The sequence below is a fragment of the Oculina patagonica genome, chromosome 5, assembly GCF_052425735.1.
Source record: "Oculina patagonica isolate OP01 chromosome 5, crgOcupat, whole genome shotgun sequence".
Lineage (NCBI taxonomy): Eukaryota > Metazoa > Cnidaria > Anthozoa > Scleractinia > Oculinidae > Oculina > Oculina patagonica.
The window spans coordinates 30,662,131-30,689,831 of NC_135762.1; the positions used below are offsets into that span (position 1 = coordinate 30,662,131).

General features: G+C 37.8%; 4 protein-coding genes across 4 annotated transcripts in view; 2 read left to right on the forward strand and 2 right to left on the reverse strand.

The window, feature by feature from the left end:
• Positions 1-2,179, reverse strand: part of LOC144654314 (uncharacterized) — an 88,668-nt gene extending 86,489 nt beyond the window's left edge. Inside the window, exon 1 of the mRNA XM_078514417.1 lies at positions 1,291-2,179. The gene's annotated coding sequence lies outside the window, so the exon portion shown is untranslated. The remainder of the gene's footprint in view (positions 1-1,290) is intronic.
• Positions 2,180-7,885: 5,706 nt separating this feature from the next.
• On the reverse strand, positions 7,886-17,001 carry LOC144654427 (ubiquitin carboxyl-terminal hydrolase isozyme L3-like). Its single transcript, XM_078514578.1, has 9 exons — positions 16,724-17,001; positions 15,227-15,355; positions 14,545-14,595; positions 12,869-12,974; positions 10,395-10,480; positions 10,201-10,248; positions 9,712-9,787; positions 9,178-9,236; positions 7,886-8,049 (listed from the first exon to the last, which is right to left on the reverse strand). The coding sequence occupies exons 1-9, from the start codon at positions 16,730-16,732 to the stop codon at positions 7,963-7,965; spliced, it is 651 nt and encodes a 216-aa protein (XP_078370704.1). The 5' UTR covers positions 16,733-17,001; the 3' UTR covers positions 7,886-7,962.
• A 55-nt stretch (positions 17,002-17,056) lies between these two features.
• LOC144654421 (uncharacterized) lies at positions 17,057-20,990 on the forward strand. Its single transcript, XM_078514571.1, has 3 exons — positions 17,057-17,485; positions 18,607-18,739; positions 20,485-20,990. Exons 1-3 carry the CDS (start codon positions 17,082-17,084, stop codon positions 20,683-20,685), a joined length of 738 nt encoding a protein of 245 aa, XP_078370697.1. The 5' UTR covers positions 17,057-17,081; the 3' UTR covers positions 20,686-20,990.
• Positions 20,991-22,120: 1,130 nt separating this feature from the next.
• Positions 22,121-27,183, forward strand: LOC144654449 (large ribosomal subunit protein eL21-like). Its single transcript, XM_078514605.1, has 7 exons — positions 22,121-22,191; positions 22,275-22,353; positions 23,169-23,230; positions 24,176-24,288; positions 25,169-25,246; positions 26,777-26,852; positions 27,068-27,183. The coding sequence occupies exons 2-7, from the start codon at positions 22,287-22,289 to the stop codon at positions 27,155-27,157; spliced, it is 486 nt and encodes a 161-aa protein (XP_078370731.1). The 5' UTR covers positions 22,121-22,191; positions 22,275-22,286; the 3' UTR covers positions 27,158-27,183.
• Positions 27,184-27,701: the final 518 nt, after the last annotated feature.

Consider the following 27,701-nt stretch of genomic DNA (forward strand, 5'->3'; position numbering starts at 1 on the left):
TAGGGAACCGTTTATTATTTATGGGGTGGTGGAAAGGGGTTGGCGAGGAGGGGCATGACCATAGGCGTACGAGGCGGGGGTGGGGGACGGACGAGGGTGGCTGCAGCCCCGCTCTTCATAGTCGAACGTTTCAACTCCTTTTCGGTCAGAATGCTTGGAATTCGGGCAACAAGCCTAGAGAAAAATAAAAAATACATGTAGGCCAACAAACTCAACATTACATCCAAAGCGAATTACATCAAAAGAAAAGTATTGGATCGATTTTTCGCGCAAATCCTGCGTGACACCTCAGTTTGATTCAGTTGCAGTAATTTCGAAGTGAGTGGAAAATTGACGAGGGCGACCAGAAGTTAGGCTCATGCATAGCTCGAGCAGATCCATTGTGAGACCTAAACTTAGCTGTTAGAAATGTGATGAAGCTATTAAATGCTTTTACTCAAATGTTAAGTTTTTGAGCTCTCGCTCAAAACTTTCAGTGAAATGATTTATCCCACTTATCCCTGGGTGTTTCACATGCTTTGGTATAACTTTCCAGTGGGGGAAAAACAAAGTGGCTCCCCCAAAATACTTTTTGTTGAACTAGAATGAATAAATAAAGTATTTCCAAAGAAAAAGGATATAATGCATTGAAATCTTCGGGCAACGCTACGAAATTAATTAAAGAAAAGACGTTTTCTTTAAGCAAGCAGGCAAGGTTTCTACACTGAACTATTTAAATGCACATTTTGTTGTCCATTTCATGTGCCTCTTTATTCGGCTTTCAACGCAGGACACTTTTTTTGTTTTTCGGGCAATAATTGTCTCCCCCCACCCTAAATTCAAAGGTGCCCGTACGCCTAATTGGGCATGGCAAAAATATGGCTTCAAAAAATATAAACATTTTTACAACATAAAAAGAATCAATTACATGCAAGCTGCACGTTTTGTTGTCCATTTTATGTGCCTCTTTGGCTTTCAACGCATGACACAACGCATGACACTTTTTTTGTTTTTCTGGAAATAATTGTCTCCCCCCCCCCCTCTCAAAATAATCCAAAAGTGCCCATACGCCTATTGGCATGGCAAAAATATGGCTTCAAAAATATAAACATAGAATCAACTACATACAAAGACATAATTATTTCCAAGAAAATTAATGTTTGTCACTGACTTTTCTATTGTTGTTACTCAGTTTTTAAACATACAAAGACAGCTTAATAATAAAAAAAACATGGAACAACTGTTAAGTAACAACATCATCAAATATAATTTAGCCAAAACCGCAAACTAAAAATCCTCAGCAATACATACCTCGTTTAGGATTTGGTTTCAACCTTTTCCGCTTCAGACGACTTCTTACTCGACTTGAATCTTCTTGATCGATCCTTAAAGCTCCAATCCCACATGTAGCTGCAGTAGCAACAGGGATTTTTCCTGTCTCTTTTTCCTCTGGTACTGGATCGGTTCCTATAAAGATATGCAACTATGACTAAAAAGAAATGCATTAGAGGGAGCCAGGCCAGGGACAATGGATTTAAGTATACAAGATTAAAACAGAAATACTTGTTATTCTTCTCTTATTCTGTGATAGTCAGAAGATGTCACCATACGGATGACCAAAAACAAAACCAAAGTTATAAAAATTCTTCACGCGAGTCATTCATTTTGTTGGTAAAAATTAATATATTTTGTTTGCTATTAGCCAGGGTTCTGAGTCTGGTTGTTCAAAAGAGGGTTTAACTCTAAGGTTAGGGTAAAATGAAATGGTAGTTATTAGTTCTGATGTTTGAAGGTAACTAGCTTTTGGCTTTCCTAACCTAATACTGAGAAAATTAAGTTGATTAATGATTAATCATATCAGTCAGTGACATCGATGGAAAATCAATGACTAAAATGTTGCGATTAATCCTTGATTTATGAGCGATTTCATCCATTGATTGTATATACTCATTGATTTGCTAGGCATCTGGTGAAATATATAATGGGACTTAAAATAGTAGGGACATGGGGAGCGGGCGTGTTGGTTCGCCTCTTACCTTTACATACTTGAGGGAGAAAAGATCGAGGCACTGTGAGAGTAACGTGTCTTGCCCAAGAACATGTACAACACACTTGGATTTTGCCAGTGCTTGAACACAGATGGCACGATGTGGAGTTTAGTGCATCAATCATTAATAATAAAATACCCGGGGGACTCCCATATGACAGGGATGTCTGGTCATTGGAAAATTTGAATTAATTACCCCTTAAGAAGACCCATCTCGGCATGGCTCAAGCTTGCAATTGTTTGATACCAATTTTTATGCCTGATTGGTCTAGATGGCCAATACAGTATAATAGTATTTTTATTTCTCCATGAGCAATGCTAAACGAGACCTTGATGGCTAAACAACAGTGACGTTTTGTCCTGAATACCCTAAGTGAGACCCTTAATAGACCTTATCACGATTTTCGACGCCATCTTGACGAGTAGGCAAAGCGGGTAGAAATTACAGTGTTTGTATGGGAATCCGACGGCAACCCGCTTTGACTACTCGTCAATATGGCGTCGAAAACCGTGATAAGGTCTATTTAAACCTCTGAGTGAGACGCTGAGTCCACCTGTCCCTTTCATATGGAAGTCCCCTCCCCGGGTGAAAATAATTACCATGAATGTAACAAAACTGCTCTGCCAAGTCTTGGCGCTGTACAAGGTTGTTTTGCAATGCATCATGCAAGACCTGGTATATCGCAGCAGAACCTTTTCTTTGTTTCCAATGTTTTAACATTTGATATCCCTTTTCAGACAGTTGGTTATGAGCTTCATGTATTTCTTGAAGCTTTGCATCATTGATGTCTAGCCGACGCCCAAGTTTTTCCCAGTCTCCTGCAATTCTCTGACCCAATTCCTCTAGTTCCTCGTCCATAGGTGTGCCCTGTTTTACTACAAAGAGAAATGATATTGCAGTCAAGGTGGCTCGCAATACTTTAAGGCACAGCTACCCCAGTAAAATGTACTAATTATTTTGACCACCTTATATGCCTCTGGATGAGGTCCCATTTTTAACCTTTTAGGTATGCGATGGGGTTCCAAGTTTAGCCTTTTGCTCTGAGATAGATTCACTGACTGGGGAAAATCTATGTCAAATTTATTTGACATAGTCATTTTGAAATGTGCAAAAAATATAATTAACAAATAGATTCCATTTTGCCGTGCGTCTGTTCAGTTATAGCTGAGATGACGTCAAAATGTGGTATGAACAGAGAAGTGGCCCACGAGGCGCTAGCCGAGTGGGTCACTGATGTTCATACCACATTTTGACGTCTTCTGTGATCTATAACTGAACAGACCCACAGCAAAATGGAATCTATTTGTTTTATATAATAACACAAGACTTCAGCACACTTCAGGGTGAGCAATGCCGCCGTAAAGATGAGCTAAGTTGTTTTGATTTAACTATTAAGTTTTCGTTAACACGAAGCACTGTTATAATCCGATTAATTAAATAAACAGAAAAATGGTCAATTGAAAGTCAATGAAAACTCTAACCTTTATTCCGATTTGGAAAGTTGTTCAAATCTGTAAACATAACCGAAGCGTTCAACCACAATTCGGTTGTTTCCCGTGGCGTCGTGACAAAACTTTATTGCACTCGTTGATGTACACTGTATTATTACCGCTAATTTACCTATTCGACTTGTACTTGTGAATTTTATTAAGATAGAGCGTTGTCACGCAACAAGGGAATTCCGCAGTTAAGGTGGCTCGATACCGTTTTTTCTGGGCCATACCTACAATTTGCAATTGACCTTTAAACGTTCTTCCCTGACTCGGATCGATATGAAAGTTAAACCATATATTGGTTTTAGATTGAAGATTACTTTGATATATATTTTAAGGTAATCGATATTTCCATGGCAACGATAAACAGAAAACCGCCAAATCAGAAAACCTGAGTTTTGCGTGAATCAGATTTGCCGCTTAAAAACTAATACCAGCATCTTAAACTATGATGTACTGCAAATAAAATTTTCAAGAATTAAAACATTTTGTATGTTTGATTTCGAATAAATCGCAAAAATGTTTCAGATTGTACTTCTGACATGTGTTTTGACAAATAGTATGTAACAGACTGCAATTTTCCGTAATAATGTTATGTGAGAAGTTCATGGTGTCCGCTTTATCGAGAATCAAAACAATAAAATTGTTCTTTTGGTACCACGAAAGTGTCCGTAATTCCGTAATAGCGAGAGTCCGTAATAGCGGAAGTCATTTCCAGTCAAACCTCTATAACTTTCACCGGGGATCTGGATTTTGTCCGTAATAACGAGTAGATATCCGTAATAGCGGGGTGTCCGCAAGGCGAGAGTTGACTGTACCTCCTTTCACATCGGGAGAAAGTTTCAATAACCCCCTAAAACCTAACAGGAAAAAAATCATCCCTCCCCCTAAGAATCGCCATAACCCCCCTCTACATAAATTAGGAACCCTCCCTTAGCTGAGTTTTTCAAGTCCAATAGACCATATTCACGATAGCCGCCCTGATTGTTTTTATATTACAATGCAAATTAGCCACGTTTTCTGCCAGATGGCAAACATTGAAATGATGCCTCGGAAAATCGGCTGGTCGAAATAGTAAACTATCTGCGCCAAAATGACATTTGAGATCAAGGTTATAGAATAATATGATTTCATTACTGAGGTTTATTTTGAAAAAGTTGCCCGATAACTTGACTTGTTAGCTACGGAAAAGCCGTTTTATTTTTAAGAAAGCGTCGAAATTGCGTAAAACGCAGAATATTTTTTACAACAATACTGAAACTAAAGCATGGTACATAAAAAAATTCTCAGACATAATAAGAAACCAGCTAAAATTTGTAACCACGTGCCTAACTTGCATTATAAAGCGAAAACAAACATGGAGAATATGGCCTATAAAATGATGCGCTACGGGCGAGTAATCGCTATCAATCCCCAGCCTATATATGCCCGGGTGTCACCATCCCCCTTACTTACTTGATGCGGGCAGTTGCTTGCAAGAGGCAGGCACATCAGAAAATTCCTCCATCTGTAAAGTTCAAAACTCCAACTGCAGTTGCTTCATCGTCAACGATAGTCAAAATAATAGCTCCATGGGTCTTGCGATTGGAAGTGCCAAGAACTTCTGCATCTTTCAGGAAATAGTCCTAGTTTTTGTGTCAACTTGAAAGGTTTCACAGAACTCTTTGCTGCTACCATCAACAACAAGACGGAAACGCACTTCTTCTCTCAACAAATTTACTGAGGTATGATGTCTGATCGTGAACTAACAAATCTTAAATTACTACCAAACCGGAAGACCGATAAACCTTGAAAACACTTATAAACTTTTTAGCAACAGTATGGACTCCAGGTGATTGTCATCCAGTTTGAAATATTCCTCGCTGGAAGGGCTTTCTCGCTAATCTTCGCTAAAAACAACACAAATTTCGCTCTACCAAGATGTCAATAATTTCTTCGACGCTCCCTGAGTTCTGCTTCGTGATTGTGGTATGCCGGTAGTGATCACGATTATATGTAACTTTAAAAGTATATCTGAAGACAAAGATATCCAAATTGTTAGACTGACTGGTAGTTATGCAATGTTTTTGAGCGGTGTACCGTGAAATTTCCCTCGATTGACTTGATTTTGTAGTTTAGAGATTTAACGTCAACCATGAAATACAGTTGAACCTCTCTAATACGGACACCAAGGGACAAAGTAAAGCGTCCGTATTAAAGAGGTCATCACTATGACGTCACTTTATGACTCCAGTGACAGCTTGAAGTGTTCAGTAACTTAAAAGAGGCCCCATACTCGATCTAAGTGATTAATATGCAGCATTGATTCACACTGTCTATCAATTGAGTACTTCATTGTGTATCTCAGCTACATGTTCATGTAATGTATACGAGTCACTGTTTTCAAACGGAATTCACAACGCAATGCTGCTTGTAAAAAATAATATTACTGAAGCACAATTCTGAAAACGTCAAAGGTGAATTAAGCCTTGTTTACAGTTGTTTTTTTTTTTTAATCCACAAACAGGAAATTGTTTTACATACACAAATTATCTTCACCTAATCACCGGAGTGTCCGTAATAAAGAGGTTAAGTTTAAATGAATTTGCTCCCTGAGGCCGGGATTTAGTGTCCGTTGTCCGTATTAAAGAGGGTCCGTATTATTGAGGGTTTTTTCTAACGAAAATATGAAAGAATTTCGTCGGGACATCGGAGATTGTCCGTAATAGGGAGGTGTCCGTATTGGAGAGGTTTCCGTAAGGAGAGGTTCGACTTTACTAACTATTCTATTAGACACTAATTCCTATTTTTCACGTGTCCGGTTTAGATTTCTCCTTTTTGCTTATCGGATAGCCATTAAAGTATGACATAAATAAGTTGTTCTGGCGGTGGTAAACACCGTGCTGACGAGCCTCCCAATAAGGGCGAGCAGTAGCTGTCCTCGGTTACAATCCTGCTCTTTCAGTTCTAGTCACGTTGGTGTCTCGCAAAGTCAACTTTTTTCCTCTTAGTATGATCAGCCTTGCAGTACTGTTTTTTGTCCTAATTTTGGCTCGGTCGGTCGGATTAAAAAAAAAAAAACAGGGAACTAGTAGGCCTGGTACCTAAGCATCATTGCCGTGGAGTCTGAAAACAACGAGACATGGTACTTTGTAAAGCTTTACTTTTGTCTTTCCAAACATAACAATCATTGCAGTCAACATGGCGGCAATGGAGGAAGAAAAGATCAATGTCGTGGTTAAACTCAGCTGAGAAAAGCGAAAAAAAGATGAACCATCAACGCTTCATTGCGATCTTCCAGCATCCATGAGAAAAAAATATGGGTTGGTTGTGCGACGGTAAACGGATAAAAAGTAGGCCGTCCCAATCTTTTTCTCCGTCGAATGTGTTTCCTAATTTTGGGTTGGTCGGTCGGATCAAAAAAGAACTGACTTAAAAAAAAAAATCAGGAAACGTGATCACAAAATCAACATGGCGGCAGAAGACTGAGAAAGAGGCTTGCTGGGAAATATATTTCCTTTTATTAAGTTTTGCCAAATACACGCTGTGAAACTTAATGTTTGCAAAGAAATTATTTCTATGGATCTAAATGACAAAACCATAGCTTCATTGCAACCAAAATGTGTCTCCCGGGCGCAATAAGTCAACGTTACAAGCAGACAAGATTAGCTTTGAAAACTGTCAGAAACTGTTGAGCCCAACAATATTTCAAAAACCCATATCGCAATCCATTTCAATCTTCGTCACGTTTAGCCATCCGTACCTTCTTTTGTATTTGCTATGTTATTTTTATATTTTACCAAATTTGATGGTCATTCCCCATGCCTAAATTTGGCTAAAAATCACTCAGCTGAGGAAAGCGAAAACAAATGAACCACCAACACTCTTTTGCGATCTGCGAGTATCCACGACTTTCAAGTCATTCAAGCAACTGCTGGAATAGCAAGTCTTTGATGTTTCTAATATCACAATTTTTTGGAAAACCCGAATATTTCGGTCTATCGGACGACGGTACACGGAGAAAAAAGGGGCGGGGGGAGAGGGAACGGCCTTAAGCCTTCAGGATAGTACTTAAAACTTAGACCCGCTGTGCGTGAATATCACATGTCATATCACGCGCTCCGTGAGGGCAAAAAAAAATTGAAAAAAATTACGCCCTCGCGTGTCGCGTCTCCACGCGTGAGGTAATTTCCTCGCGAGTCCGCGTACACGCCCACAAAACTTACCCTGAGAAAAATGAAGTACTACTCGTACTCTAAACTAGGAATAATTTCACACAAATAATTGTTTTTTGATTGTTTTTACTTCACTTCATTTTAAACAAAATTTTGTTCGTGTTTTTTACTAATTAGTTTGCACTTTTAGTGAGCAATGACAACTAGAAAACAATATGTTCATAATTTATTTTTACTATCGTTAGAAAACAAATCTGTATTTTTTGCAATGATGTGAGTCTACACAACTCACTGAGCACTGGACAGCGCAACTACTGTGAAGTTGAGTGCTGTAGGATCCCTTTTCATGTATTCCTTGCACACTTCAGCTGCATCCTAAAAATAAGGACACATGTTACAGGCAAGAAGCAAATGTAGTTACCTCTTTGCTTTGTAAAGCCTTTGCAGAACTTTAAAAAAGGTCCAACATTCTGGCGCATGTTTCACGAAGAAGCTACTGTAGCCTAAGGATTGGTTGGTGGGCAAGTCCATCGCAGTTCATAAGCTAACCGAGAGGTAGGCCATTTACAGCCCTTTATTTTCTTGTAGTTTCCTTTGATCACTGAATGCGGAAAAGAATCGCGAAAGAGCCGGGCTCTTTAATGCTGGGGGTCAACCCTACGATGGACTAGCATCCCATCCAGGAGGGAGTAGAAATACTCTCAGTTGCTTAAACGCTTAAACGGACTATGTCACGGGGATTTAGAAGATTTTTGGTCTTAACTGTTACCCTAAATAAACACTACCTTTGAACATCTAAAGGAATATATAACCTTAATTTGCAGATGGAAAAACAAGCTACAGCTATAAATATCGATATTTTAAGACGCGCGTAAACAATTTGAAAACGTTTGCCTAAAGTTTTCAAATTGCAATCCGTTTCCATCCGAGCCATCTGCAGCTAAAGATGCTCGTTAACAGTTTCAGTGCTCTAATATAGCAATTTTTAATGAAAATGGACTGTTATTTTTGGGTTTCCTGCGACACAAATATAAAATTTGGCTGTATAGAAGGTAGGATAAGCTCTAACAATATGTGCGACCTGGCCCAAAGCAGACTTTACTTTTTTAATGAAAATATTAGTTTGGCCGATTTTAGTTATTGGCCCTCTGAATACCTTAGCTGTGTAGTAAGTCATTGTATTGGCCACACATCAACAACACATTATCCGGTATCGATTGGTTCAACGATCATAGGACCGCAATGCGTGGAAAGAGCTAAAATGATCATCTTTATTAATATAGGACTACAATGCGTGCACAGATCTAGAATGTTTAAAAATCAGTTACTTTACCACCAGTAAGAGGCCCTATGCGCCAACTTGGCGCCAGGGGACAGGTGAAGGGTGAAGAGAAATCCACCTGTCACAGGGCAGTGAATCCTTATCCCAGCATATTCTTTCAACATTTGCATGCAAAACTTGACATCAATTGAGTGACATTAACTTGTTAGCTGTATACTTGCCTTTAAAAATGTATCCTTTGATGTTTTTCCATGATTTATAGGGCATGACTTCCTTCCATCTGCATAGCAACATTACACGAATAAGATTCACAGAAGATGTTCAGAGTAATAACTTAAATTGTAAAATTCATTTACTATTCATGAGGGTGCAAACCAATCCCAGCACAGAATTCAGATCACATGTACACAACTGTAAACCCCAATATACCCGAATAATGTCTTTTAAGATTAGTTAACTGAGTGTTTTATTGTTAATTAGTTACTACATTGGCATGAATTAAACTTTACTTTGAAAACTGTGAAGTTTTTTCCCCTGATTAATAAATTTTAAAATTATTTGAAGCAATATTTGAATAAAAGGCTTTTAGCCCAGTGGATAGTATGAGTCTTGAAAGTCATTACTCTTTTGGCTTCACCTCAGGATTTCAGTAGCAACACAGCCTCTCAGATAAAGGTTCTAATGTTATGAGCTAATCCTATACTGTGAAAAATGTCGAGATAAATGGCATGAAAAAGTTGAGTTTATATACTGACCTAATTCATATAAACATCCATCTTTGTGCACAATAGAAACAAAGTGCAGATCAACATGCTCCTCGGCAGAAGGTGTCTATAAACGCAAACATCAAAAGACAAATTTTATTTTTCTTGGGGGAATTTCCTTTTTGATTAAACATAATTTGTTCTTTTACCACTTCAAATATTTGGAGATAGGGAATTGAATTTTCCAATCTTTAGATATTCCCTCTACCAACTGAAATAACCGTTACTTTACGTTACCTTTTACATTACTTCAACTGTAAATTGTACTGAGTTCACTTATAACCCTGACAAAGTCACTTCTGATGCATGTCCTAATCAGTTAGTTATTAGATTTTTGTTTAGCTTTATATTTTATATTTTTAATTTCTTGAGAATTTGACAAAAGTAACAACTTTTTCATTAATTAGAACAACAAAGTATTTTATCTGGAATAAAAACTGTTAGTAGTGGAGAAAACATTTGCTGGTTTGTTTTTCTAACCTCAGTCTGACCCTCTTGGGCACAAGCTTCATGCACACCACTGATATTCTATAAAGAAAAAGAATGCTTGTTGATTATTAAAATGCAAATGGATACACACTTGCTTACATGTGTGTGCGACCAGTGCACGTACATTTGCAAACAAGAAAGCAAGTTTCTTTTCTTACAGCAGAGACAATGTTACTAATATTAACCTCATCATTTTCCAGTTTTTCTCCTTTTTCGTCTGGTGATAATGATCTGGTGGAGTCTATAAAGTTCTTGAGAAAACCTTTCTCATCTGTTTAAAAAAAGAATAAACTTTTAAATCAAAGAATTGATAGCAGCAAGAACATCTTGCGTAATTCAAAATTTATATTGTTGTCCATGTGCTAGAATGTCTTGTTAAATATAGTACCCCACCCATTTCATGATCTTCTTGTTCAATCTATACTTTTGTTTTATTAGCATTTACAGAGATCCATGTGCTGGAGAGGACTCCCACATAAAAGAAACAGGAATGCTCAAAGTGAAAAATTTGAATTAAAACCCTAAAGGAGACCAATCTGGGTGTGCTGTTCATGTCTGATCGATTTAGACCACCATCAAGAATGACAGCATTTTTTTTTTCATTTCTTTACATGAAATAACAAGACCTTGTCAGCTACAAATTTTGACATTCTGTTCTGAGCAGTACACCAAAAACTCAGTAATTTACACTCCTAAGTGAAATGACGAGCATCCCTGTCCCTTTCATTGGCCATTCCGAGGTTGTGCAGGGAACTGGGGAGAGTTTCAACTTTTAACCAATCAATGAACTGACATCACCACATGAAAGTTCATGTCGAGATTGGTCGTATTTGACCAAGTTTGATGCCATGAAGTTAAACAGAGACCAAGTTACAGGGCTGTGCCCTAAGGGTGCCCGGGTGCCTCAGGCGACTAACTTTTGTCTTTGGGCGACCAGATAATCTTATTTCTTTCATATAAGCTCTATGCAGGGCACCCTAGATCTCATAGTTTGGAACCTTTGGACTCCTTGTAATTTTTCTTAGAGCACAGCCTTGAGTTATGGACCTTGAAACATGGTTCAAAATCGCATACAAATGTCTCTAATTCTTAGATAGCATCCCCCAAAACCTAAGAAACTCTTAAAACTTAGAATCAGTTTTGTGACAACTTTAAAATCCTGCCACATGGACGTACTGTTTGGAAGAAGCTGAGATGAAAACACCATGTTTGCTCATTTTTAAAAATTATGTTTCACAGAAATCATTAAAAAAATTACGAGTTTGCATGGTTTTGGGGAACGCAGTATCAAAATAAGAGACATTTGTATGGATTGTGAACCATGTTTCAAGGCCCCTAACTTACACTCCTTCTTATAAAAGCGTGAACACTAAAAAATATGTCTGGAATGTTTGTGTTTAGCCAATCACATGCGAGAACTTCAGACCGCAGAAACCACAAACAGTAAATGGGTTTCCATCGGTCACGGAGCAACTTTAGTTCTTATTTTGTTTCAGGATACACGCTCTGTCTTTTTTAAGAATTTAAAGAACTGCTATTCTTTCGTATCGAGGGCCACATCCAGAACATGGTTTCAGGGATTTTTGAAAGAAAAAAAGGACGGTTTCTCTAGCGACGATATACGACATGGTTCAGTGCATGCAGTATGTTGTAGACATGTCTAGACATAAGATGTAAACACGATAAACCGAATATAAAATACAAAATTGTGGAGTTTTCGTTACTGATTGTAAATCTTTTCGGTAGAACAAGGGATTCGATTTATTTCGGCAAACGATTTCAACCCTTAGGCAATTAGAGGTTCCGTGATCGTAAGACTGCAAACTGCAAAGGCTCCAGACGAAAATTATTCAAAATATTGGCGTGATTGGTGCAAAGTAAACACCTCAATCGCTCAATCGTTTGATTTTCGCTTTTCTTTCCCGCTATCGTTTCGCTGTTATCGAAGAAACAAACCTTCCTTCTATCAGTGTTTAGGTCTGCTACAATAGTTGGGGTGAGATAAAAACCGGAAAATGCAAGCTTATCTCAGTACAAATTGTAACATGCCATCAGGCGAACGGTAACTGCAGATACAAATTCGTTACAATTTTTGAAAATTGGCGGCAACTGGGGCAAATCGTAGCGTCGGGCGCATCGGTTTTTCAATTTTTTCTATAAAAAAATCACTCAAACCTATTCTTCAGTGGAGCAGTGAATGTTCTCAAAAAGGAAGTAATTACAATTAGTGTGTTTACTTGTAAATTGGAGCGAAACGAGAACCAAATATTGTTCCGTGACCGATGGAAACCCATGTGGTTTCTGCGGTCTGAAGTTCTCGCATGTGATTGGTTAAAAGACAAAGAACATTCCAGACATATTTTAAGTGTTCACGGTTTAATAAGAAGCGGTGTAATTGGCCTCTGTTAGACTTAAAAGCACCAAACTTGGTTAAATGACCAATCTTACCATGGTCTTACATGTGGTGGTGTCAGTTTATTGATTGATTAAAAGTTAAAACTCATCCTAGTTCCCTGCGCAACCTCGGAACGGCCAATATATGAAGTAAGATCATCTACATCACCAGTATATAAAGACTTCTACAAATCAAAAAATGAGTGCTAATAACGAAAGATGTTTGTATTCTCTGGCTAAAGCTGTACTCTGATTATTGTCTTACCAAACTCTAGTACATCTGTGTTGTTAGCAATGGAGTGTATCATGGCTACTGTTCCACAGGCATTCCCTATTGTTTGCTTCATGAAGTACACATTGGGGCTCACCTCCTAATAAAAAGTAACAATATAAAAGTAGCTTATATATGGTGTACAGTTCTATCTAAATGTTTGATGCATAGCCTCCAAAAATTCACTTGATTCAGATACTTTTTGATTGATAAATTGACCCCTCCCCCACCACGTTGCAGAGCAACCATGTGCTCAAAGGAATTATCTTATTACATGAATTTTTTACGACACGTTAATTTCACGAATTTTGCGATTCCAAAACAATCGCAAAATTAAAGTGACGGGAACAATAAGTGTCGCAAACATAACATGACGCGAAAATAACTCATGTTCGTACAAGCATGACCTACTTGTAGACATTGTGAGAACTGCTCTCTTGTTGCTATTGCCGAGATTAAGTCCGGCCCTTGCGTTTTTGTTAATTTTGACGTTATTGTTCCTTTAATGAAGTCATTTAATTTCATTCATGATAATGCCAAAGAAATGTTAATTGTTTCTTACTCAAAACCCCCAAATTAAAGTGATTCAAATTATAAAATTTTCGCAAAATCGCAAAATTAAAGTGTCAGTAAATATGCACACCTCAAAATCGTGAAATTAACGTGTCGCAAAAAATTTCATGTAATAAGGTAATCGCACCACATGCAACCTCTTGTATCACTGCTTTTGTAGTTTCATTTTGCATCAGTTTTATTTTGCATCAGTTTCATGTTTTAATAGGCCCTTTGCAGAACAGGGTCACATGAATTTGTCAATCATACATAGTCAAAATAATTATGTGGTAGTGCAAAATGGTGGCCAGAAATGGAAAGAGCATAATGAAATTAGTTACAAGTTGCCTGCAATTTTGAGACTGCTGGTGCTTAAGCATGATATTTTATAGTTGGATTGAAAGTTTGAAAAATTTAAGGTCATTTCCCTGTTAGGCATTGCACTTAACAAATCGACCACATTTTTCCATGGTCTACTTAACAAATAGATTCAATTTTGCCGTGCGTCTGTTCAGTTATAGATCACAGATGACGTCAAAATGTGGTATATACAAGGTCCTCATGCTCCTAAACGAATACGGGGACCCAGCCACTATTTTGTTTTAAAGTTTAAGTCCCCTTGAGTTAATCAACAAGTAGGCAAAGTTTGGTTGAACTCTTTAAGGAGTTATGTGGTATATACAAGGTCCTCATGCTCCTAAATGAATATGGGGACCCAGCCACTACTTTGTTTTAAAGTTTAAGTCCCCTTGAGTTAATCAACAGGTAGGCAAAGTTTGGTTGAAAATCTATGTTCAGTTCTTTTTCAGGGCAATGACCTTAAAGGATTTGTATGCTGGATGGCAAGACTTGCCATCCATTTCCATACAAATCCTTTAAATTTTTTAAACTTTCAAACCACTATAAAATATGATGCGTAAGTATTGAGCACTCTCAAAATTGACCTTACTAATTTATCATGCTCTTTTCATTTCTGACAATCATTCTGCACAAGCCCCTATTTTTATGATTAACAAGGTCATGTGACTGTGTTCTGCAAAGGTTCTAATATTACTTTGATGACTGTTTTGTTTCTTGCCTACCAAGAGTACAAGAACAAGTTGATATTTGTTGTGTACCTGGCCTTTTTCCTTAACCTTTTCTTCTTGTTCTTTCTTGTATTCATGGTACTGTTGAAAGAATAAGCACACATAACTTAAAAAAAAATTGTCACATTTGAAATTCTAATAATATTTACATGCGCCTGGAATTAGCAAACTGTTTCATATGAAATTCAGTGTTGGTTCTTTCAAAGCATCCAACCATCCATCTGAACCATCTGGCTACTGTACCTTTTACTCCCGCCTCCTGCCCCTTTCCATGGCAGTTTTCTCCTCTTTGTCCCATATCCATTAGTTGCAGAATATTAAAAAATGTTGTGAAATTTTGCTCTTTTTCTCCCGGTTCCCACCACCTTAACATTATTATTCTGGTTCCCGCCCTCCCTTCTCCTGCTTCCCGCCCCTTTTCTTCCGGGCTCTTGCCCCCTTGTCCCCCTCCACTAATTGCTGCATTTCCTATTAATATTTGTAACAGATAAATTACTCATTTTTTCATTACAAAATTATCCTTGTGTTTCCATGTTCCCTAAAAGTATCCGATCATTGGTTTTGTTGCTCCCTGTACCATAAAAATTTGTTCCCCTTTTTTCAAGTTTTATTTTCCTCTTAATCCTATGTTCCCAAAACGTTAATTGTTCCTTGAACCCCTTGGGTTGCCTCCAAAATACTGACTACTGAACAAAAGTTTTATTAAGTCAACCTTGTCACTTGTTGGGAAAAGAAGTAGAAGAGCACATGTCGGCTGCGGCACCATGGCTAGGAGTTCAGGATCAAGGCCATACACATCTACAAAACTCCAACTTGGCTTCAAACCAAGACTTGTTATAAACTGTAATGAAACATAAACAAAATAACCCAGTTAATGCAGTCCTACATGTCTAATTCCATGTGTTTTTAAAATTTGCAAACAACTTAAAACATTTTCTCGTCTCAAATAATTTGAAAATGTAATTCTATGTTTGAAGCAGTGTTATTTCAGTGTATATTTATGGTGAGTAAACAGAGAATATAAGTGACAACAATTAAGGTACAGGATAGTACAAAGTTAATATGGACTCAACCCTCCAAGTTTATTTTTTTCCTTAGTGGCCATTAATTTGGCCACGGACTACTCAAGTTTGGTCACCAATGAAAAATTTTAGTCGCTAAATTACCGTATTTACTCGAATAAGCGCCACCCTCGAATAAGCGCCGCATTTGGGACAAAATAGTTAATAAGCGCCGCCCCCGAATAAGCGCCGCAGTCCCGATGCGGCGCTTATTTGGGGAATTCCGTAAACCGCAACTCTAAAAGAAACGTGGAAATTTCATTTTCATCAAAAGTGAAGTTTTGCAGTTCAAAGTGATTGTTTTACCGCTCGCTCATTAGTTCTTCTATCAAACATTCTTACAATACGTTGTTCTGTAAATGTTGTGAAGGCTGCGAACTTTGCCAGGACAATCAAAAACCCCTTTTTTAGTTATTGTAAAAGATTAGATTCTTTGTGGCGTCCAAATTTTAAATAAGCGCCGCCCTCAAATAAGCGCCGCCATCGAATAAGCGCCGCACTTGAGGCGCAAAAAATTTAATAAGCGCCGCGGCGCTTATTCAAGTGAATACGGTAAGCTCAATCCTTCTTCTCAATTATAGTCACCAGGCTGGCGACTTTGGTTCCAATTTACAAGTTTTTGCCAGCTTCAAAATGTTAGTCGCCATGGCGACTTAAATGGTCTTGACTTGGAGGGTTGGGACTGACTGGCAATGGGGAAGCAATGGGAAAGCAATGGTGAGAAAATGGAAGAAGGGGAGAGGGTGCTTCCAAAAAATTTCATAAATTTAATCTAGTTCTTAGGCCACTCCCCAGAGAGGCATAAGCTAAATTAGAGTACTATCAGTGGTATAAACTTTGGGGAAGTCTACAAAAGTGTCAACCCTATATTATGTATTATGTCACATCATTCAATAAAATTATAACGAATGACCATTAAATGTATTTAGACCCAAATGCCGACCACAAGCACATTAAAATAATTCTAAGGTGTGACTAATATATACTTAAGGAAACTGAAATAATAACTAAAACCACCAAAAAACCCTTCAGTTTTTTTACCATTACTCAGCATTACTAGACAAAATCCAGATTTTTTCACGCCCAAGAAAGGTTTCTACAAAAGTTGAGCTTAACATGATAGCAATTTAAGTGTAGAATACACTAACCTTGTTCATAACCTTTGCAGTAATTCAATGACAGGAATCGATCAGCAATGTACAAGACAAAATCGAGAAATATATTGCATTGAGGCGCTAAACAAATTAATTATACAAAATTCAACTTTAACAACAGACAAGTTTAACATGCAACTTACATCTGGATTTGATTCTAATGGCAGCCACCGGACCATATTTCTTTAATTTTTCTGGAAAATCGAACGATAAATCACACAAATCGTTGAGACCTTCGTCTGGAGAATCAGCTGGAAATGAGGAAATCTGGAAATGAGTAGAGCCTGCGAGTATGGTCAGCAGTTTTGCATTCAAGAAAGTAGTGCATTTTGGGTAATTCCTGATTTTAAAGATGGCGGCCGGTGCGGCAAGAAATTTACGCAACTTTTTTAGTGGATATACCACAACGAAAAGAACCCTTGTGGTACTCCGCACTGGAATCAAATCAAGTATTCCATGCATGGCAATTTTGCATCGTCCATTTTCTGATAGCGCGACTCCGAGTGGATCTGATGTTGCAAACGAAAGCTCTCCTACCGTTTCAAGAAGTCCGCTCTTCAGTGGCCAGAAGGTCGCGCCGAAAAGATTCCAAATGTCATTCGAGGAGTTTCAGAAGCTAAGAAGAAAGTTACGTACAAGACAAAGGCTGGCAGGTCTGCCAATTGGTATGACAGCGCTACTTACATCGTCGGTGGTCAGTGCTTACATGTTTCCAAATATGTTTGATGCCACGCCGGAACAGATCGAGCCGATATTGTAAGTTTGCCAAAAAATAAGGGCTTCTTATATGTGAACCTCTGCTTTAGGTATCCCGTTACATTCTGGCAGTGTTCATTCTATTCCGGTTGCTAGATTACTACTATGCGGTGGCTTTTCAGACTTGGGGACTGGTGCCAAAGGGGGAGGGGGGATGGCATGGTGGGGGACGGTTCAGGGGGGGGGGGGCATAATTTGAACCCATATAACTTTTTCTCTGCTAAGAAAAATACCAAACTTTGTGACTTCACAACAATTGTGTCACATGTCATGTCATGGAACTTGATGTTTCGATGGTAATCATATTTTTTTGTTACAGAGGGGGTGGGGGGAGGGGAGGGTGAGTGGGTTGGACCCTTACCAGACTGAAACCTTTAGACCCAGACCTAAATGTCTATAATATAGGGCACCTACAAACTCTTATGACTGCAGGTTAAAACTCTGATCTCGCCTTTTCACACCTATAGATCAGTTTCTCACACCTTTTTCTAAAAGTATGTAAACATAAAGCAATGCAAGAAAAGAAGATTACATGCAAATGATGGTCTCCCCCAATTCTTTTATTTTAGAAGGGAAAAGTGCTTGTGATAAGGCTGTGATTGACAAAACAAATTCTGGGACTGGGACCCAGAAATGTCAAAACTGTCTTCAGAAATGTTCAAAATGTCCTTAAAAATCTTTGTATAACTGCAGATATGGCCAGGTTGTCTTTGAAAATCCTGACAGAATCTCATGCCTTTGACTTTGAAAAAGTTGGCATGTTTACAATAATCACAATATGCTAACCATAAGGACAACATTTCTTGTATGAGCAATCCTCCAAGTTAAGACCATTTTAGTCGCCATGGCAACTAAAATTTTGGAGGTGGTGGCTAAATTAGAACCAAAGTCACCAGCCAGGCAACTAAATTTGAGAAGAAGGATTGAAGGTGTGAGCTTAATTTAGCGACAAAAATATTACACCGGTGACCAAACTGGAGCAATCGGTGGCCAAATGGCCACTAAGGAAAAAAAAAAAAAACTTGGAAGGTTAATGAGAGTTGTCTTTTTGTGTCTCCTCTTCAACTCAACAGAAATACTTTGTTATAAGTTTATCTTGCTACTGTTATTGTTGTTTTCAGGGGAATGGATCCCATAATATTCTGTGGCTTGTGTGGAGTGGCGAGTGCAGGAGTTGGGTTTGCGGCTGGAACTGCTGCTTTTAAATCTCTTTGGAAGATATGGAACAAAGATATAGCATCAAAAATGCAAGAGGTATGAACAATAATGTCAACATAAAAACCCTTCTTGCTGGACGCTTGGCCCTGGTTGTTAAAAGGATGGATAGCGCTATCCACCCGATAAAACACTGTCCAGTGGATAGGATAGTTTGTTTTGCCAACACTAATCTGCTGGCTAGTGATTTATCTGGTGGATAGCGCTATCCACCCTTTGAACAACTGGGCCCAGTACTTGAGATATCAATAATAAAATTATTCTTGTTATTGATTGCCGAACTATTTTGAGTTGGGATTTGGTGGTGTCACTAGAACATAAATATCCCCTGATGTATGTTTTTTTTTTTAATTATCATCATGCACCTGTTTTACTTGACAACATGTTGGTTATATTGTAAGTAGAAAATTCTGGCTAGTGCTAAAAGCCAGAACGCCGGAATACTAAAACCCGGAACGTATAAAATATATGTGTAACCCTTACAAATATTAAGAGCTAACCGTAAACTACCGTGGCGGAGAAGGGTCACTTCCGACTGAACATCACTTGCGATGAACATTTGAAGGATTTTAGGTACATGAAAACCAAACTAACTATACATAAAAACAACTCAGAACAGAAGTCGGAAGTGACCCTTCTTGGCCACGGTAGTAAAAAGGCCAACCAAAGTACATAGTAGGCTAACCGTGGTGAATAGTGCAGGGTTGGAAATTAGCGCTCGCCCGCTCGCCCAGGCGAGTGTGAAAACTGTCGGGCGAGTATAAATCACGGATCACTCGCCCGGTTTGGCGAGTACGATTTTCATATCCAGAATATAGTATTCAAAATAAGCGAAACTTTTACTTCCCACTTTAAAATAATCTACGCTGTCCACAAGCCGATAGCTTACCAACATTTTGAAATCTCAAACAAAGCTGTGTTCGCGTTCGTAAACAGACAAAAATGGCTTCCGTTTGGTGCATGTTACATGACTGACCTACTTGTACAAAGTAATACCTCTGGTCAAAAATTCACTGATTCATCCACCGAGCCGCGAAACGCAGCAAGATGGCCATTTCTCGCCTCTTTTCCTGTACACTTTCGCTTGCAAACAACAAGAATTTGGAAATACGTATCAAATAAAACTGTGTTTCAACTTTTGAAGTAAGTGTGCGCGTGTTTGTATTGTGGAGTAAGGTCTATATTTGGCAATTTTTCACTGAAGAAATAGATTGCAGTCTGTTTTGCGATCGACCACCAAAGTGCACAGTGAGCAGTGATTAAAAATTGAAGTTGTATATTTTATTATTCGTAGGGGGAGGGGGCCTAAATTTTTCTTTTTTAATGGAAGAAGACTGGGCAAGTGAAAATTGATCTGGGCGAGTGCAATTTGAAGGTCACTCGCCCGGATGGCGAGTGCTCCGAAATTTTAGTTTCCAACCCTGTAGTGTAGGCTAACCAGAGTAAATAGTAAGCCTACTATTCACCTCGGTTAGCCTACAATGTACTTCGGTTAGCTATTTATATTTGTAAGGGTAACATGATATATAAGGGTAACACGATATATTTTACACGTTCCGGGTTTAAGTATTCTGGCGTTCCTGGTTTTAGTATTGCAGCGTTCTGGTTTTGAATGGTCAATTAATTCATTTATTCATTCATGCATGATTGCGTGTGTGCATGCATGCATTCATCCATCATGCCTTTGTTTTAAGTTAGATTTTTCAAAAACATGGCTGATGCTTCCCTCAAGACAGTGGCAACTATTAAAATATGTGCAAACGTCATTTATTTCTGTTTTATAGCGTGAAGCAGATTTCTTGGAGAGAGTGGCAGCTAGAAGAGCTTCGTCATACAGCAAGTTTGAAGATGACTATTATGGTGAAAGCATCAAGAATGTCAGTGATTACAGGCAGTGGCTTCGAGAACAGCAAAAAAAGCAAGCTATGATGGAAAAATACGACAGCAAAGAACAATCAAAAGAACTGAATGCAGAAGCTGCTTGAGTAACACAGAGTACAAATGCAATCAACATATTTTGGCTATTGATGAACATCTTAAATCTCCATAGCCGGATAGACTCCATAGTTGTCTTTGACAATCGAGAATCTATCTGTTGAACAGGAAGCATATCCCTGTTCCTAGTAAAGCTAAAAACATGACATGAGCATCTTCTGTGTTTTGTTATCCTGTATTGTGACTCATAATGTTTGGCAGACAGTCTGGTGTTGTTTTAATAAGCCTGCATCGTAACTCAAATTTGCTATTTTCATTGTATCTGTGCCCAAATTTGAGAAAATGAATTGGGCTGAACTATTTTGCAGTGCCAGCCCTTTTATCTGTATTGCAAACATGGCTTTTTTTGTTAAACATTCCTACTGCAGGTTCTGAATTGTACACTTCAACAACAGGCTCAACAAACAAAGCGAATTGACAAAATAAAGAAATGAGTTTCAGACTGTATGCTTTGAGCTCTTTTTGCCTAAAACAGTGGAGTTCATGAACTGCACTGTAAAGTATGGACCTGTAGTTTTTTATCTTAGTAAAGAACAGACTGAGAAAACAAAGCTTTACTGTAAAATGTGATCTGGAAAAATGAACAATTAAAAGATGCATGAGTTCAATATCTGAGAGAAACTTGAACAAGGATCATCCATCACTTTTCAGCTCCATGAATTTTTATTAAGGTGTTATTTGAAAGTGATTAATAATTTATTCATCTTGTGAAGATAGAGTTTAGAAGCAAGATAGCATGATAGCAGTGTAGATTATGTGAATATCAGTTGTTCCACAACTGAACAAAGACAACCTTAACCTTGCTTTTGCTAAAAGGCCAGATCACTAGACAGAGTAGTCATGGGTGAGCACTTGAAATTATTCAGTCACCGTTTTTCCACTCGCCCCAACCCTTAAAACACTTCAGTGATGGAATGTTCAGCACTCATTCATGGTCATTCATCCAAAACAGAATAAGCTTCTGTCCAAAATGACCCTGCACTACTGGCTAGTAAATGGACTACTGGCTGTTTCACAGCCCTTTTACAACAATATGTAGAATTTTTTTAAAAATATATTTTAGGGTTCTCCCTTTAGTGTGGTGCCAAGGTGTTCTTTGGGTTTTCATTTTACAATATTTGCTTATGTATATATTTATTTACTTTTATTTAGTAGTTTTTATGAGAAGTATTAAAATACTATATAAATAAACAATTCTCTTGGCACCCCAGGAGAAAGTTATACTTTAGAGATGGTCATGTATATCTCCAGAGAGAAAACTAATAATGGAAAAGCGTTTGGAATTTCCACGGAGTCAATAAATTTTTAACATCCTCAGTTCCAGGGGATGGGATGTGAGTTTTCCTTTTATTTCGCTCATTTTGCGTCTGAATCATCGGGCGAGTTTGGCGCGGAAGACTGGTAATCAGAGCAGTGCGCGTGTTGCATTATGGGCTACTAGCCTCGCTTCGTCCTCTTTTCTCGCTTTCCACCATCTTTGTTCACGTGGTTGGAAGGTAAGTCCAAAAATGTCCAAATTTTGAGTGTTTTTACGATTCCATTGCCTTTGATTTTGAATAAAGACAATTTTAAATTACAGAGGACCATCAAAATGGTAAATACAACTGGAGTTCGGCGCGGAACGCGCTACATGTTCTCTCGGGATTTTAGGAAACGTGGTAAGCTTAAGTTTACAAAGTAAAAATATACATTCCGCGAAAGTTGTATTCTGTAATTAGCTTTATCTATCATTTTACAGTCTAAATGTCGAAGTTAAATTCAGTTTTTGAATCTCCCCGACTGGAGCATATTATATGATCTAGAAAACAAGCCTCCATAATTTTGTGACAGTGTTTTTTGGCAGTGCATATTAGCTTAAAAGTTAAGATCAACTAAATTAAATTGCAGAGAAAATTGTGAATTATAGTGGCACTTGTACGTTTTTAGTATTAAATGCCTGACCGGTGATTAAATTGTTAAAAACGCTGTGAAATCTTAGTCGATAGAATTGATGAATTTAAATCAATTTATATTATTTTTATGCGAGAATTTAATGGTATTAACTAGTGTCTTCAAGAAGAGCCAGCCTCTTTAAAACAGATGACAATAAAGAATCAACCTGCACAGAAATTTCACCAGTTAAACAGTCACCGAAGTGAACATGGTTTGCAGTGTTTTCTTTGCAGAGAATGCTGCACAAATGAGAATCGAGTGCACAAATAAGAATTAAGTTCTTTTTTGCAACAATAATTGTTGCAGAAAGAACTTAATTCTGCAGTTGCAGTAATTATTACTGCAACACTTCATCCAGTATTAACATCTATCTGTTGCATAGGGTATTTATACAGTGCAACATTTTGTGCAACTTGTCAAATAACAGCAGATAAAAATTCAAAAATAAGATATTATTGTAAGATATTATTCTTGAATGTTATTTCTTTAACAGTAAATGTATATTGATCTTGCAGAATTAAATCCATTTTTTATAATTTAGGTGTCATCCATCTTTCAACGTACTTTAAAAACTACAAAGTTGGGGATATTGTGGATATCAAGGTATTTACAATGTAATGTAAAAAAGAAAATAATTGTAATAATTCACAAGAAAAATGTACTTTCTTTTTTTTAGTTGCTGGAGACTACCATGTGCCAGGAACATTCTAAACTGGCTTTCTCATAGCAATAGACCCTTCCACGGTTTCTGCCACCATCTTGGTTGGGGGGCAAACATGGCAAAATTTACAGTAAATGTATGAGAAAAGCGAGGGGTTCGATGCCCAACAACAAAAAGTAAATTAACATTCTGCAATTCCTATAAATTACAAGGTAAAGAAACCTAGTAAACAATTTTATTGATGAAATTTGGAGGACACAGCTATGCTGGGAGGCGAGAAATCGATTTTTAGTTTTTCATACAAATGCTTTCATTTTTCCACGCAAATGGCAGTTCGGATTTCAGACAAATGTATGTAAAAATGAAAAAACATTTGCGGCTTTCCTTGCGAGACTACATTCCCCAAATTTGATCAATAAACTCGTTTACCCGGTATCTTGAGTTTATAATTCAATACATTTACTGTAAATTTTCCCGTGTTTGCCCCCAACCAAGGTGGCAAAGAAACCGTGGAAGGGTCTATTTCTTTCAGGTGCAATTGACACCTATTTCTGTTTCTAAGTATAAGATGTGTCCTTTAAAGTGGGTTGTTTATATATGTGCAGTGGGGGTCTTGGTTTGTGCTAGTTTTGACAAATAGCAAGCAAGCCAGATTATTTTTTTCATAAAAAAATGGTGCAGGTTGTTCAAATGATTATTTGACTAGTGGACTATTTTCTCAGAAAACATCTTATCAGACCAGATTGATTAATTATAACCAATTTTAGGGTAATTTTTGAGGACTCCCAATCTCATTACCCTCCAAAAATCATACCCAGAGCACATTGAAAAGCTTTTTAAAATTTAGTTCTTTAAGCGTTTTTTATACAATGTTTTTTTCTGTCAAGGTAAATGGTGCCGTCCACAAGGGAATGCCTCACAAAGTTTATCACGGCAAAACTGGTCGCATTTTTAATGTCACCAAGAGTGCTGTTGGAGTTGTGGTGAACAAACAAGTGAAGTAGGTCAACATTTTGTCAAAACAATCAAATAAAATTGTACATGCATGTAGAGTTTAAAAGTGAATAGTGACATAAAGTTTGAAATTCCAAAGTGCCAAGGCTTGAAGAAAGAGTACAAGATGATGGACTGTGAAAGGCAGGGCTGCAAATAACAGTCGGTCATTGGACATTGGCCGACCAAAATTTGCTCATGTCCAATGAAATCCTAAGTGTGGTCGGACATGATGTCCGGACAATTTTTTTCGATTGTAATTCATTTACAGCAACAATGAATAAAATTCAACCATTTGTTTTTGGTGATTTCCGACCGAAATTTGGTTTTGTACGACCAAGATGGTGTCTTTATTAGTAGGACATACGTCCTTTCAAGTGAAAGAAAATTAATTGCAGCCCTGGTGAAAGGGGTTTTAGCCTTCAAATCAACCTGAAAACTGTCGGAGAAAAAGGTTTCTACCAGAGACGTTGGACACACTGATGGTAATTTCGGCAGAAGGACCACCTTTGCAAGAGTTAAAATTTGACTATGCTTTAAGGCTGAGAAAACAAAAAAGTTTCTTTCAACATCCATCAAGGACTGCAAATAACTTTGTCTCCCTAAAGTTCTTACAGGACCCCTATTTTCATCAGAAGGGGCCCTTGGACTGTAAAGATTGCTAATGTTAGAAGCTAAATCCTGTTTAGCTGTCAAGGGCAAGGTAGGGTTAGATCTCTGGCTTGTGACAAGTTTTGTTAGAATGTGATAGGTTGTAAAGATGTGATGACAGTTGCTAGAGGCATGTTGGTATACCTTGTTGTGGAAAAGGCTGTAAATAGTAGTAAAACACCAGTATGGTTTTAGGTTTCTGGTCGGAAAGTAATGCTTTGTTTCTTTTTTGTCAGGGGGAAAATCTTACCTAAAAGAATAAATGTACGCGTTGAACACATCAAACACTCCAAATGCCGAGATGACTTTTTGAGGTAAGGAAAAAGATCTGAACATTAGAAATTGTTCTGAAGAAAAGGATAATCATGGTAACTCTGCCAATTACATGTACTTCTATCCTTATAAAATTCAGTGCTTTTGACTACAGGACACTGTAAAAAGTTGTGACTACTTAATTCCATTCCTGCAAAATGTGTGATTTACAGTGTTTTGGCCTAGTCTTTACCTATTCAACTGTTTCAAGTCATAAATAATAATAATAATAATAATAATAATAATAATAATAATAATAATCGTAACAGCAGAGATTTAGAAAATGATTTTATAATGAAATTAAACGCTAAAATATTGTTAAAATTCATTTTTAAATTTTAAAAACTTTAAAAAAGTAGACGACGTTTCGGCGCTGCTCTACGCCATTATCAAGTCAAAAGAAGTGATAGTTAAAATAAGAATATATATAACGTGAAACAATAAAAATAGTTGTGTGTCCTATGGGCATAATACGTAAAGTAAAACAATGGAAAAACTAAAAGTTCTAATTAAAAATAGGGAAGTGTCAAGTAAATAATTTGGCGCGGATAGAGTCACTCTGGGTGTTCGGGGAAGGATTAATGTCCCTGATGAACAGCATTTCATATATGAGGCAGTCAAACTTGCTTCTGCATTTCTTTAACACTTTGAAAAGGTGATTAATCTTTGCTCCTTTGCTGCCATGTTGTGCCTCAAGGTGTCTACCGATCGCAGAATAACGGTGCTCACTAATGCGTTGATGTAGGTGTCGGGCAGTAAACCCGACATAATTTGCATCGCACAAATCACATTGAAACAAGTAAACAACGCATTGTGTGTTCACGATCCGGGGCTTGTTTTCCTTTATGCACAAAATCTGTGACAGTTTTCTGCTGGTAAAGACGGGTTTGACATCGATGTTGATCTTGGATCCCAGAGAATGAATTTCTTTGCGGACGCGATTAGCTGATCGTTGATCTTTAAAAGGCAATGAAATGTAGACAGATGGCTCTGATGGGGCTGCGGCGTGCGGTTCTGTATTAGTTTCTTGCCTGAACTTGCGTATTGTGGAATCGACTAATACGTTCGGGTAGTGTAGTTTTGAAAACATGGTGCGTAACTTGTTGCACTCTTTCGTGAAGGCTTCTTTGGTGGAGGATAAACGGTGCGTCCGATCAACCATTGTGTTTACCAGGCCTTTCTTGTATCTGTTATCAACGTGGCTTTGAAAATGGAGCGGCTTTAGATTTCTTACAAGTACTTAACGGTGCCCATCCTAGTTTGTCTTTTACCATGGAACTTGAACATGAGGGCTCTATTCCATTCCTCGGCACACTAATCACGAGAAACGACAACACACTAAAAACGGAAGTCTACAGAAAACCAACTGACACGGGCCTTCTGCTCCATTTTCAAAGCCACGTTGATAACAGATACAAGAAAGTCTTCTTAAATTAATTAACATCAGTTTTCTCTTTTAACTGGCACAGAAACATTTACTTGTTTTTAAAGAACATGTTTTTCATAACGACAATGAATGTTTTGTTATTTAGGCGTGTGAAGGAAAATGAACTGAAGAAGAAGGAGGCTAAAGAAAAGGGTGGAGTGAAAGTGGACTGTAAAAGAAAGGTAATTTGACTGGTATTTAGCAACTGAGGATCACATAACCTACCTGCCACTAAAATTATGGGTATAATCTAAAGAATGCCAACAGAAAGGGCATAAATTAATAATTTTGGCAAAGTAGGAAATGTTTAATTTAAACCTCTTGCCTAAAGCTGACAAAGTGATGTTATATTATGGCACTTGTATTAAATATCCATTTTTTTCTTTATTTGTTGCAGCCAACTGTACCACGTCTTTCACACTTTGTGCGCACAAAGAGAAACACTCCTGAAACCTTGGAGCCAATCCCATACGAGTTTGTTGTATAAATCTGAAATAAACTTGTGAAACTGAACACGCCTTGATTTTTTGTGTAGGATGTCAGTCAAAAATAATCCTTCATAGTAAATGATTTGAACCCAGGACTATCAGTGGTTTGTCGAGTTATTGCGATTGTTCAGGTCAGTCTTGTCCTGGAAAGGACTGTTGTTGGTCAACCAGAGTGGAAGTTAATTTCAAGGTCAAGCCAAACAAGTTAAATTCTGAAGAAGTTTTTATAGGTTGCCGAAATATCAATCCGCCAAGACGATCACACCTGATGGATTATAATCCTTTAGCAGTTATTATTTGGAATGGCCTTTATTATAAACCAAAAATTAAGTCTGACAGCACTTGGTAAAATGTGACCAATGTTAGTACAGTTGACTCCCGATAACTCGAACCCTTGCTAACTTGAACCGTGCACTAAGTTGAACCAAAATCGATTTCACCTGGATTTCCGTCATACATTGACTGTAATTTTACCCTCGGTCACTCGAACCCTTGATAACTCGAACCTCCCGCTAACTTGAACCAATTTTCGTTTCCCTTCAG